The 13984-nt window shown below is 44.3% G+C and overlaps 1 protein-coding gene across 2 annotated transcripts in view; it reads left to right on the top strand.

Annotated features, from left to right (window-relative positions):
- The first annotated feature begins 335 nt into the window (after positions 1-335).
- Positions 336-13984, top strand: part of DOCK5 (dedicator of cytokinesis 5) — an 87454-nt gene continuing 73805 nt past the window's right edge. For both annotated transcript variants that reach the window (XM_064472491.1, XM_064472490.1), the window contains exon 1: positions 336-566. In XM_064472491.1, the coding sequence (XP_064328561.1) occupies positions 524-566 (43 nt within the window). In that variant the 5' untranslated portion in view covers positions 336-523. The remainder of the gene's footprint in view (positions 567-13984) is intronic.

The following is a 13984-nucleotide window of genomic DNA, read 5'->3' as shown; positions in this document are numbered from 1 at the left end:
TTTTGAAAGAACTCTTGTTTTCTTAGTCGTTAATAAATGAATTTTTTAAAATCTGAATTTAGGTGAGCAGCGGGAAAATGTGCTCACGCTTACACATCAGTATGTTAAGTAGCAGTAACGGGAAGCATTAACCCTAGCCGCTCACCCTCCCTGTTAGTGTTTTCTCCAGGGTTCGTCTCTCTGTCCGTCTGTCCCCCCGGGCCCCATCAGCACCCCGCAGCGGAGCCGGGGGCGCTCTCCGGGGCGGGGCGGGAGCAGGTGATCCCCGCCGGGGCGGGGAGAGACGCCTCCTTCCCTCCCTCCCTCCTCCCCTCCCTCCCTCTCCTCCGCTCGGCTCGGCGGGGGAGGCAGCAAAGTTGGGCGGCTGCCGGGAAGTTTCGGAGCATGGCGGAGCGGCCCGGGGCGCCCGGCCCCAGGCAGCGCGGCGGGGCGGCGGCAGGCGAGCGGCCGCGCTGAGCCCGGCCCAGCCGAGGCGAGCCCAGCCGAGCCCAGCCCAGCCGCGGGGCAGCCCCCGCCCGCCGGCATGGCCCGCTGGATCCCCACCAAGCGGGAGAAGTACGGGGTCGGTGAGTGCCAGCCCGGGCCGCCCGGACGCCCCCGTCCCCTGCGCCCCGTCCCCGGGAGCCTCCGCCTCCCCTCCCCTCCTGCCCCGCGCCCCCTCCCCGGGAGCCTCCTCTTCCTCCCGGAGCCTCCTCTGCCTCCCGCAGCGCGGGCGCCGCTGCCGAGCCCCCCGTTTCCCGGCACCGCACGTTCATTTGCTTCCCCCATCTGGAGTCGTTCCTTTTGCCCACCCTCGGGTCGTTTCTTCCCCGCGCACTTTCTGTGCTCTGCTCTCTTTTTCAGCTCCTGCTCTGTGCCACTTCCAGGTTTGAGCAGCGGGTGTTCACTCTTTGAACCCTTGGGGATGGAGGCAGTGGTGCCTGTCCAGCTCACGCCCTGGGAGCTCGGGGTTTCCAGAATCCTGCAAATTCGGGACTGACCTTTGCAGTTTTGCCTTTCCAGCATGTTTTACAGTGAAGAGTGCTCTAACGTAGCAGCTAAAATGAAGATGTGGGTAGAAAAATCAATGACAGGATCAGATGGCTGTAATGAGCAAATTCAGGGCGGTGGGTGACGTCTTTGCGGGGGGCGGAAATCTTGACATAGGTGAGGAATGGTGGGAGTTTGGCTCATACCTTGTGCCTTCTGCCCTGTTCTCTCCCTTACGCTTAAAAGGAGATTGTTGAATGCTGGCTCGCTTTTCTCTAGGAGGAACATAGCCTTGGTGCTACTGATAAGTTCACCTTTTCTTGAGAGTTTCACAAATTGAAAACCACATGATTTTGACGTTGGTTGTGAGAATTGGGTAGGGAACAATAGGCAGGAAGCCACAAATGACACAGACAACTTCTGATAGTTTGTTTTAATGAAGAGGGAGCTTCTGTACAGCCCCTGTTCCACAGTGGGCTTCTTGATGTGAGAAGAATTTTTAATGTTGTGCTTGCGAAGTGTTAATTGCCCTGACTCCCATGAGGTGGTTCATTCGAGTTCAGTCGGTGAGTTTAAAGGTGAAGAACCTTGTCCTGCACAATCTTTCACGGAGTCAATTCGAAATAAGTTACCGACTTGATTTCAAGTGCCTTTGCAGCAAGGCAGCCCGCTTCTTGCAGGACGGTGGCTTAAGCCTTAGAGATGTTATATGCAGCGCAACCTTATCTAATTTCTTCTCCGGTAACCGGGAGGGTGTGGAGTGTTGTATGTCCTGAACTTTGTTTATTTCTGTGTAGGTGACAGCCCAGGATCTTTATATGTGGGGGCACATACATATGACTTGGTGAGATTACTCTGAGCATCAGGAATTTAAAAATTTTGGTTTTATAATCAAACTGTATAATCCTAGTATGACTGGCTGTAGTAGATTGTGGTGGGGTTGTTTTAAGCACACCTTTGAGCAAGGCTCTTCCACCTCAAGAATGGCCTTGGGCAGTAGGATGAATCAGAGGCACTCCTCTGGCTTCCTTTTTATTAGCTTCCGGGGTGGTTTTTTTTGTGCTGGCTTGAGCCAGCTGCTGATTATGACAGCTCCTCTCCCAGAAAGGGCGCTGGCTTCTGAGTAAGCAGGGTGGAGGGCAAGACTGCCCGTGCCCTTACGCTACCACTCAAAAAGTGTGCCGGTGGGAAGGATGCCCTTACTTCAGGTAAGCTGTGTAGAAAAGACAGATATTTCCCCTGCATGCAGACAAGTGGACCAAACTGACGTAGAATCTAATCCTTCAGCTCTTGCATTTAATTTGCAACCAGAGCTGATAGGGTTAATCCACAGGCAGTAAACAGAGTTATTTATGTAGTGACTAGCTTTATCAGCAGTGTTTGATACATGGCATTAATGGAACCCTTATTTTGTCAGTTCGACGTTTGCAGATGCGTCGGGTTCCTGGCTACGGTTGCATCCTGTGCTGTGCTCAAGCTTTGCGTTCGGGTACCAGTCCTCGTTGGTTTTGTGCTTAATTTGAAGAAGCTGATGAGGATTGAGAGGAAAGCGTGAGCTGCTTGGGCCATTAATCTGCCTGCTAACCAAGGTGCCTGTTAGGACCAATTATGAAGGCGGTGGTAATGAGGGTAATGCCACTGGTGTGTATGATCTAGGCCGTTAGATGGTCACAACTTCAGTCACTGGTAGCGTAGGTAAGTTGATAGTTGTGAAGCACAAAAATGCAAGTTAATTCTTTTCAGAAAGAACACACATGTTGTGGCTGTTAGTTATCTGTGCTTTGGAAACTAATATAGAGCATTTATTTTAAACACAACCCTATAAATCATACCAACGCAGTAAGAAATTCCAGGAACTAAATAATGTGATCCAGAGTCACCTGTCTGATCTTTGCATTTCAGTTCAGAATGGTTTATGTCTTGGATTATATTCTACAGATTTGTTGATTGTGGGTTCAAACTGATTTGCTAGCTCCTGGTTTTGTCCTCCATTGGTTAAACATGGAGACTACTACCTTTAGCACGGATAATACAGATGGCATATGGGCTGGGTTTGAAACAGCAGACAGCAGGGAGTACAAGATTGGAAATCGTAGCGTTTTTAGGGAAGCATACGTGAGAGACAAATGGCTTGCAGTTTCTCACTTGCAATGAATTTTCAACCCAGTAACAGATGGGACTGTGGAAGCTTCAGCCTTGTAAAGGGACAAAAATGCTGCTGATCATCTGATGGGCAACATCTTGCCTCTTTAAGCAATGGGATTTTCTGGGCCTCACAAAGCTTCCTTGCAACATGCTTCACCTCTGATTTGGGAAGGAAAGGTTCTACCTGGTGCATCTTCCTTGAAAGCTGGTCAGTTTTAGGGCCAGACTAAATGCAGTAACCTATTCTCGGTTGAGTGCTTCTCTCAAAGAGAAGGCGTCATTTGCAGAATGCCTTTCATGCAGACTCTTTTCAGTCAAAAGAGTGTGCTCTGGAGGAAAGAATCCCCGAATGCCTCCCCACATTTTTTAACTTTTAGTATCTGCTTGTTTTAAAGTTGGTTTCAGTACCAAATATGAGAGAATCTGGAGTCTGTGGAATCATAAGCTATTCTTCTGGTGTAAATCCAGACCGCTACCAGATCAAGCAATAGGACTCATTTTCTGATTGCCTCCTGCCGGGTGGTAAGCCAGGTCAGGGGACTGACCCAGCTCGAAACCAATTCAGAAACAAAAAGTGCCGAGTCTTCAGCCAGAACAGTTTCCAGGTGACTGTAATGATGCATCAGGTACACACATAACTTTATATGTCACCTTTGACTGTGAACTACCAGGATGTGAAGTGTTTGTTTATAATTACGCAGTTTGATCGGTGTGTGTACCTATTGTTCAGCGAATCCACAAATCTGCTCCTCCAGAATAAGAAATTATTAACCGAAGCTTTATTGAAAGAGCTTTGAGCACGAGGTCCAGAACAGCCTGCGTGTAGGTGAAGATGGTGGCTGGCACCTGGGTGCATGGTATGAACATCTCTTAAAGTGTAAATTTACCCATGTTTTTGGGGTAGCGGCTGTTTCCTAGAGCTTGTGTGGTAGAACTGGGGAAGGGCCAGGCAGGTTGTCGTGGCCGATCCTCTGCAGTTGCCGGCCGTAATGGACGATTCACTCCACAAACCACAAAATGCTTCAAGCCAGCAACAAACTTGGAGCTTGCAGCGCAACACCCAAAGCCACAAATCGCGATGTTCTGCTTAGAAGGAGCAAGTGAAAGCTTAAGCAATATTTGTCGCCTGTGATCTTTCCAAATTGTTAAATGTATAACTTAAAATATTATTATGAGCCCACAAAAACTGCACTGGTCAGTGAGGTATATCAATGCGCTGTTTGTATTTTAGTAATCTTTATAGGCTCTGAGTAAAACCAGAGCCATGTTCTGTTCAAAAGTGTCTTAAAATGTGGGTTGAAGGGAAGCTAATTAAACACAGCGGTTCAGTCACTCTGTGGAAAGTGTTTTGATCCTGGTGCATTTTTAAAAGCAGGGAGCTGGGAGGGGAAGGCTGAGAAACTTCTGGGCAGCTTTAATTCCCGAGCTTTCCCTGCCTCCTCACATCCCATTCCAGGGATTCCCATGTTGCTCTTCAAGTGTGTGGATACATGGGTGGCTATTTGAAAGGGAACGGCTTGATGCGATTTGGTTCCAAAAGCAGCGTGGCCACTTGCTATGGCTAAAATACCTTAGCCATAGTACCAAAAGGAACCGTTTGTTACCGCGGTAAAATGCAACCTTTGAGTTTCAACCTATCATCTTTTATTTTGTTGAGTTTTTTCCTTTTTGAATAAATTTTTTTTTTTGGTAAACTGACAGTTCATTACCCCTAATAGTTATTGGCAGCCTTTTAAACCCATTCCATTTTTCCCTGCTTGAGGGACCGGAGCATAGGACTATTCTTGTCGCCAAGAAGTATTTACTTTGTGAAAATACCATGTGGTGGTTGTTACAATCAGCTGCGTCATGTCTTAGGAATGGCAGTAATTTTTCAAATGTAAACCAGTGCCTGCCAGCGACGTTTGTGATTTATGGGAGCAGAAATGCAGAGGATCAGAGAGGAAGAGAGAGTGCTGCAGAATAAGATTTTCTTACTAATGGTTTGATTTGTGATAACTTCTGATGTGCTGGGCCATCAGGTCTTGGCTTCATGTTCAGACCTCGTACGTCTTCTGCAAAGTTGTCTCGAAATACAGTCTGTGATCAAAGGAGTTTCACGGTGCGATAGTAGTACATCATGTCAAATGAGAGCAAAACTCGTATTTGTTTCAACTTGCTGCTTGCCCTATGCCTGCCATTCCTGCAGAAAGCTTCTAACTTGTAGTCCACCACTATGCAACAGGTTCCTGACAAGGGCTCTAGAAGGATGGAAGAGCCCATTCCTACTGCAGAAGGGGCTGTCTTCCTTTCTATTGATAGAAACACCCTATAACTACCCATTTCTCCTTCCATTTGCTTTATTATGATTTGTGTCTAAATGCTTTTGTGCTGATGGCGATACCAACAAAGCTTTCAACAGGGAAAAGTAAAACCTTGGCATTGCTGACAGAAAAAAATTTTGAATCCTCAGAGTAGTATACAATGCTATTTCTGATTTAGTTCCCCAATCTTTACTGCTGTGTCTACAGCTGATTTGGTGTGAAAGTTGGCTATGCTACTTCTTGCTTCCATGGTCCTTTCTAATTTTTTTATTAATCCATATTAGCCTGAGTCTGTCTTCTCTTACTTTTGGTGATTACTACTCTGCCTCTGAAGTAGTTCCCTGTGAAGCTAGTCCTGTGGACTTCAAAGGCATTGCTGACATGAACAAGACTTGCAACAGTTCCTTTTTTTATTCTTACTTCGAAAAGTAATATTTTTCAAAGTGCTTTGTGATTGCTGGGTGCTTCAGCTCTCAGGTATCCACCTTGAAACATCAGCAACAGCCCTGATGTTTAGGAACTATCATACAGTTCGTCTTACTAATGATCAGGTCCTGTTACGGAGGCTCTGAAGCTTTTCTTGAGGCCCCCAGAACGGCTGCCTCTTAGAGTTTTGGCTGAGCTGTCTCCTGCTGATTAGATGTGGGCCTAATTGTTCCGAGGTGCCAAGAGGCTGTAAGTACCAGCTTCTGCTAGAGCTGGTGTGTCGACCCAGCTCTGAATTTCATACTAGTCTCTTGCATATTCTTGTGGTGGTTCTTTTGGTGTAGGACTGTATTTGCCTGCACAAACTATGGAAATTAAATGCAAAATAATAAAAGTTCATGAACTGAAAAAACCAATAGTATATTGTTTAAGAAGCAGTAAATGTATAAAATCTTTCCCTATCATTCAGAAGTTGAAAAATGTTCACCTCTTCCACGCGCATGCTTGCCAAAGCTCCTTTAATTGAAAGTCAACTTTTTTTTTCCTGTGTAACTTGCACTTGACTGATAGGACATTTCTTTCAATTAGTGCTTTTTTGGAGGGTGAGGGGGGACAAAACCCTATTTAGGGAAGCACATTGAAAAAATAACCATAAAAACTACCTTAGTCCAAATTCATAAGCACATTTATCCCCTTGATACCAGAATGAGACTATGTTTTCAGGTCCAATGCATTTAACTTATGATTGAGTGCCTAAATCATGGTAATGAATGTTGGTGCATTTGCCAGGAAATGTGCTAATAAAACTGGAACATAAATATGAATTGCTAAACAGCTTTCTAGGCAGCCGGTTCATGGTTGCCTTCAAAAACTGAAGATGTTATAGAGTGCTAGTTGGGCCAGTTGCTTAAATGAGAAAAAAATGTCTTTTTGGTACAGTACAGACTGTACCTCCTGGGAAGATCTCCCAGGAATGGAGGGGGGGGCGTTGTATAAAGGATGAATTGTTCTGGCAGCCTCTTGAAGCTTTCAGATAGGTGTCTGGCACATTGTCAGAATGTACCTAAAAAAAGTAGTGATTGGTCTGTGGAGATTATTCTTTGGCCACTGCTTATACTCGTGAACTTTTGGAGGTGTTGCTGCAATAGAAGTGGACCTCATTCTGGAAAGTGCTGAATCTGGGCAAAAAGTTCTTTGAGATATGATGGAGATAACAGTTTTCTGCTCTTGGGAGGCTTGGTACTTTGACCCTCCATAATAATAAAACAGTTCATAACTTCAGGTCTGAAGTTTCATGGGCAAATAGTGGCCAATTAGTTCTGAAATAACTTTTCTTTTCCTTTTTTTTTTTTTTTTAATGCAAGAATATCTAGCTAATATTTATTAGAGACCTGATTCTTGCAGTACTTCCATTCTCATTACTCTGACAATGTAGTAGGGGCTTCGAGCTGCAGAGAGATGGAGCTTAATGTAAAAGAATAAAGCAGCTCTAGAAGACGAAGGGAAGGCTACAGTGTGTAGTACGTGGTTCCAAATTCTTTATCTTCTTGCATCTTGTGCAGATTAATTAAAACTGATCTGCTTACTGCAACTTTGGGAGTAGCTTGTCCTTCATTCTTCTTGACAACAAAGGGATCAGTATTCTTGTTTGGCTTTTTTCCTTCCAGAGTAAGACCCTTCATTCCCAGCCAAGTTCCAACAGTTCCTGTTCCTCATTTCAACACTATTCCCCTGTTGGCCATTTGCTTGTTACCTGAGATAGGTGGCGAGATAAAAATGCTTTGGAATTAAAGGTTTCTGGAAGCGTGAAACTGTATATCTCACTGTGCAGTGCCAGTTCTCTGACTGGGGCTTGTGTCATTTTGCAAACATGAATCAAAGAAACCACAGGCATCCATTAAGGGAGAGTAATCTGTTACGAAGCCCGTGTTGCATGAAAAGGACTGAAGGTGCAGAGGCCAACTGAAATCCCTATGGTTATGCATATTAGAAATTCTACTTGTGCTAGCCCTGCCAGCATGAGCTAGCTCAAGTGCTAGTTTTCATAGAGGTGCTATCCAGTGGAGGGAAGGAGTTTCTTGGCAGCGTATCCCAAGTTTCTTAAAATGGAGTGGGCCAATCCACGCTATGAATTCTTCTCATGCAAATTATGGGAGTGTTTGTGTGTCTCTTTTTGAGGACATGGGTGGAAAGGGGAAGGTGTTGGAGGCCTGAGAACACTCACACAAACATTTACGGCTGTAATTCTGGTGGTTACGTTTGCAGCTGATGAAGTGGGATCCCTGAGCTTTATAGTCTCCCTGGGTCTGCCAGCTTGGGTTTAGCGTTGGTACGTGTAGGTGGGATGCTAGCAAGAGGCAATGCTGAAGTTTTAACTCAAGTGAACTTTATGGTGAAGACTAGCCTGTAGGCACAGTTGGACTCCATGCTCAAGTGCTTTACTTGTTAGACCTCCTCTCATCTCTCCACCCTTGCTCCCTCTGGAAGTAATGCATACAGCAGAACTCATTAGATAGTAACACTCACAGTTCTGTACAGTAGCATTTCCAAGTTTTCCTTCTACTTCCTTTGATGTTTTTCCCAGTAAAAACTAGGACGCTAATTTAAAGCCAGTGGCAATTTCACTTAATTCTTTTGAAAGTGCCACACGCTTTCAAGTTGGGAATTAGCTGAGTAGTCCAATTTATCAAGTGATGGTTTTGGTTTTTTGCTTTTACAAATCTGCTTGAAAATTTCATTGCAATAGTTACTCTTGTACTTAACGTATGCAAACACAAGTAGCAGGTTTGCAGGCTTGGAGGGGGAAAAAAGGGTGATTACAGGCGGACTTGGTAAAATCATATGGGTGTTGTAAATGAGCATCTGTTTCTTCACAGGCCATAAAAATGGAAACATTTAAAATCAGAGGTTACTTTGTGAGAGTTGGATTTCAAACCTCTGGCAGGTATATGCGGTTGTAAAAACCAGAATGTAAGTCCCGCAATACTCGGAAGACTATAAGGTGTGAACCCCTTCTTTTGTAGAGGGCAGCCCAAAGAGTGGTTATGTGCCCATCTTCTTCCAAGTCTCTTTCTCTGAAATGCACAACACAGAGAAGATGCAGAATATTTTACTGAATTCCTGTAATACCAATAGGCTAACCTGAACGCAAACCAGATTCTGATTCAGCTAAAGCCGGTGGCAAAGCTGTTGATTTCTGTGGTCATACGATAGTTGAAACAGTGTTAGGGGGTTAGAACAATTGCTCTAAAGGACAAGGCTATGATTTAGAATATTCTTGGGAGAGTACTAATCATTCAGGCTAGATGCTGCTGCTCAGATTTCAAAGAGGCAGAATGAAGCTGCAGGGTTTGGAAGATATGCACCTTACTGTATCATCAAGCACCCTTTAACCTAATAAGATCTGTGAGCCACCTGTCATTATGGTATCTAGTTCTTGTAGCCTCGCCAGTAGACGAAAAGGAGCAGTCTTGTCTTGTATCCTACACGTTGGGAAGGTCACTGTGTCACAGTGAAAGCAGTCGAGTGTATATCTTGGTAAGTGAATGAAGTAATTAAACACGCTAGGTAGATGTGTTTTGTGAAATTAGAGCTGGTAAAAGATGCAGCTTTGATAGCACCAGGATCTGAGGTTTCTTTGCAGCACAGTAGTAACAACCACATTGGCAGCTGTTGCTGCACCTCTCCTCCCTGAGCCGCTCAGAACCGAGTACCACTAAAACAGGGATGGCAATTCCGTGTCTCTGGCTGCGCTTCTTCTGGGCCAGCTGAAGGAAGGTCGCCTCGATGAAGCTGTAAGAGCTTCCAGCAGTTGCGTTGAGAACCATTAACTGAAGGACCAGCTTCCAGACCCAACGAGCAGTGTGTTGTCATCTCTTTGCACTTGGAAGCTGTGTTTGGCACGTGAGTTCCAAGCTGCGTATTCCTGCATCTGTTCATTCCACTTGAAAGCTGACATGCTATTGCCTGTTGTTTAGTTTGGATCAGCCAGACGTGAAGCAGACTGTAGCCTTAAAAACTGTTTTACACTGTGGCTAACACTTCATCATTTTATCTTCCTTTTTTGTTTGAACACTGTTAGGCGAGCGCGATTCTCACTGACTGCAGGAAGTAGATGGAGGCTGGTAATGCAGTGGGAACAAAAGCCGAGGGCATTCCTCTAAACCACAGCCTCGGTAATCTTGCAGAGAGCCTTAAATAGTTGTTGTAGAAAGATGTATCAAGGCAACCTGACAAAAGTTCACAAAAGTGTGAATCTTCAAGAAGAGAAGCTATTCTAGTCTCTTTTTCCATCTGTGTGCCTGCAAAAGGGGACATTCCAGGCTGTTCCAAGGAGACTGGAATTGCAGGTCTAGTTTTTTGGTTTGTGGGGATTTTTGTTTGTTTGGGTTTGGGGTTTTTTGGGTTGGGAGTAGTATATTCAGGAGTGGGTTGGCTCCTACACTGCTAGTACTGATTTATTCTTCTGTTGGCTCACAGCACTCCCTCTTACTCCAGACGTAAGCTGAAGCAGCTAATGTAGATTAATTCTTTATCTGAGCGTAACATCCCTAAGGGTCCTTTAGAGTGAAAATAATAAAAGGAAGTAGAGAGCCTAGTGAAGAAAATCAGACAGCTAACGATTTGTGTATGTTACCCGTATGTAAAATACAATGCCTACTTACTATTATGCGGTGTGATGCTGCTGTGCGTTATTCTGGTACATGTTTTCAGGAAAATGATTTAGAATATTAGTGCATGTGTAAAACCAGCAGAGCTTTAAACTCCACGTTGAGATGGGCAGAAGGGAAGATGGGGGGTATTCGTGTAACTTCTGAGGTCAGAGTGGGTTATCGCAAATCCCAGAAGGTCTGAATTGATTCTTCAGTCAGTGAGTGAAGTCCGAGTGGGTTCTACCATAGCAGGATTTTGCCCAGGGTGTCTCTGTGAATGTCTAAGTGTATTTGGAGAGATTTGTTTTCTGGTGGTTTTCCTGCTGTAGGTTTTCTTTGCCATTGGTTTCCATGGCCTAGTTGTGAGGAGGAGGCAGAGGGGCCGAGACTTGGAAGTTCTTCCACCTGGGCAAAATGTGGAGCTACCTTAAAATGTGCACTTAGTGACAGAAAAGGAGATCTCAAGATATTTCCAAGTGTCTATCTGCTCGTATATAGCAAAGGCTGGGTTAGTATGCCGTAATGCTATAACCAATGCACTCTGCTAGCCACTGACATAAAAGTGAGTCCAGAAAAGTCACTGGTCATCAAGACGACTTATTCTAGAGTCTCATCAGTATAACAGATGGTTTCTGTGCAGTTCAGATCACGCTTCTGCCCCAAGCACACTTACAGAGAAACAAAACAGGTTATGCTGTGGTGACATTATTACCGGTATCCAAATTGGTGTATGTTTAGGATGTATATCTCTGTGTGGTGTGGCAGTATAGAACAGTATCTCCTTTATTTTCATACAGCTACTGTGGTATAAACACTTTGCAATAAATATTTGAGGGGAAGATGACTAATGGGAATTCTGCAGACAAGAAAAGATGGAGATTATTTCTTTTTCCGTTATTATCAGTATGCCTCTTGCTTCAGCCGTTCTGTCATCTCAGTTTGCCTGATCTGAATCTACTAAGAAGCTCTAATTAAAATACATGGGCTAATTTGTCACCGGGTCTGCCACTTGCTCCAGAGCATTGTTGTGGAACTGCCTGTGGTTTTAGTCCGTGTAGAGTCTAAAGCCATAAGAGACCATTAGATCATCTAGTTGGAGCACTTGGGTAACGCTTGTGAAGCCATCCGTATTCCCAGGGGCTGTGGTGTTGGTTTGGTTTTGTTTTTTTGACTAAGGCAATCCAGGCTTTAAGAGATTAAACCATTGATCCTAGAATCTGATCCAATCTATGATGGGGAAAGAGAGAGGAACATTGAAAAGTTGATGATGGCATGACTGAAAGAGAAAATCTTCTCCAGTCCCAAATATGGAAATTAGTTTCGTTTAGGCTGTGCAGGACAGACTCTGCAAAACCTTAGATTATTTGCCTATCCCGTTTCCAGGGTAATACCCTGTTATTTAGAGGAAATCAGAAAAATCTTAGCAGACTTTTGATGAACGGTGCATCTGGCAGACTCGCTTCCTAGCGCTCGGCAGGTGAGCAGGTAACACCCTTATTTGGGTTTGGTTATTGGAATAGTCTTGGCTTGGAGCTGCAAGGGTTGGAAGCATGTTGAAGACAGTGGCCTTTGCTGCTTTTCTCATGGTCCTCAGAAGAAGAGAGTGATTATCAAAACTGACAGTTAACAGAATCCAGATTAGAAAGGCCAGGCCATATCCTCCTGCAAAGGCACACGACGTAATTTCTCAGTTGATTTAATGCCCATTTTTAAGATAACCCTGCCTGAAAATTTTAAGGCTAAGTAGAAGTCCTTCCAAGTGTGTTCCTGTGTGTGAGGTTGGCCTGAAACAATAAGTACACAAGATGTTAAAGGTCCACCTCTAGGCCATCAGATGTTTGACTCTGAAGTCTAATGATGGCTGTTAATTAAAGCATTAATGTAATCCTGTTATTCTGGGTTTTTTGCATTCAAAATGCTGAGCAGTCACTTGGAACTTTGTAGAATTGAGGCTGAATATCAGTATCAACCAATTTGGGAGTTGCAGTTTTTTCATAACAATCAGTTAATGTGCATGCTTCACAGTACTGAACCATGACTTACTCTTTTTTTTTTTTTAAGTAGTCTGACATATAAATCTTAATTATGCTGTTCTCAATTTTTCAGACACAAATTCCTGGGAAGTTACAAGAACGTTTTTGCTCAAACATCAAAAAGCCTTTGTTCCTATTAAGAATTAATTCCTTGGGCAGTTCCTTGTTTTTTAAATAAAGCCACTGTTTTTTTGGTTATATCTTGGCAGCAGATAGCATACCAGGCTTCTCCAAATGGGGCTGTCCGGCATAAATGCCATTTCTTAATACAGGGTTGTTGCAGCATAAAAGCACATACTTCTGTTTCCGTACAATAGTTTTTGACTCTTCGGTTGAAAGATGTAATGAGATGAAGTCTGGTTATTGCAGCAGCACTGAATGTGATTCTTTGTTCAGAGGAAGCAAGGCATGGCCCTCTCGTATCAGATAGTGGTGAGGGCAGGCTTCAGAGAAGTGGGACATGGTATTTGGAAGCAGTTATCGTGTCTTTGTAACGGGTGGAGGGGTGGTTATTTTGAGCCAAGTTAAGAGATAACTGATCTTGCAGAGGCTGTGCTTTTCAGGCCAATAATCCACATTTCAAATGCATTAAACATTAAAATGCAGATTCCATTTCATTCTGCTTTGAATTACACACAAAATAGTATGTGACAGTTTCTGCCTCAATCACTTTGGTTTCAGACCTTTTAGCTTTGCTTCGCTTTTAGAACAGTCTTGAGAATGAGTTACAGTCTTGTGGTTAAAATGGGACTAGGAATTACTTGGTTCTCTAGGAATTAATATTTGGTTCATCTTTGAATATGCTGCAGGTGAACAGTATGACATTCAGTTTTTCTGCCCTCAGTTTCTCTGCACGTGAAAGAGAACAGTTGCTACCTTTCTAACATGCGTCGGTGGTACTGTGTGAAAGACACTGCCTTAGTGCAGGAGATCACTCGTCCAGATGTGTACTGGCTCTTTGGAGTGCAGCCAGATGTGTCTGTGGCATTGGAGCTGACTGCACCACCACCTTCCTTCCGAATGAATGTTGTTGGTAGGCACTGAAGACATAAGCCTGGCACTGCTTTAATGGAAACCTACGCCAAATCTGCCACTGGTTTCACTGAAAGCTGCATCAGGCTCAAGGAGTTGCGGACAGACATGGCACTACGGGGCATGGTTTAGGAGACATGGTGGTGTGACTTGATGACCCTAGAGGTCTTTTCCAACCTTAATAACTCTGTGATTCTCCCAGGACTTTTAGACAAAGTGAAGCTCTGTGGTTTTTCAAAATGGTGGGGTTTTTTTGTTTTGGGTTTTTTTTTTTAATATAATTGTGCTGCTTATTTTCTGCTCCGTGCATGACGTTGAGGCTTCTTCCTGTTTTAAGTGCCACTGTCTGGTGTTTCACAGATCAGGAATGTGTGCTGTGACTCACCTTGCACCTTCATACAGGTGAAGGGAGTGACATAACTAA

This window comes from Phalacrocorax carbo, chromosome 24, assembly GCF_963921805.1.
Source record: "Phalacrocorax carbo chromosome 24, bPhaCar2.1, whole genome shotgun sequence".
Classification (NCBI taxonomy): Eukaryota; Metazoa; Chordata; class Aves; order Suliformes; family Phalacrocoracidae; genus Phalacrocorax; species Phalacrocorax carbo.
Note: the sequence above shows the minus strand (reverse complement) of the source record. Positions and strands in the feature narration are given on the sequence as shown.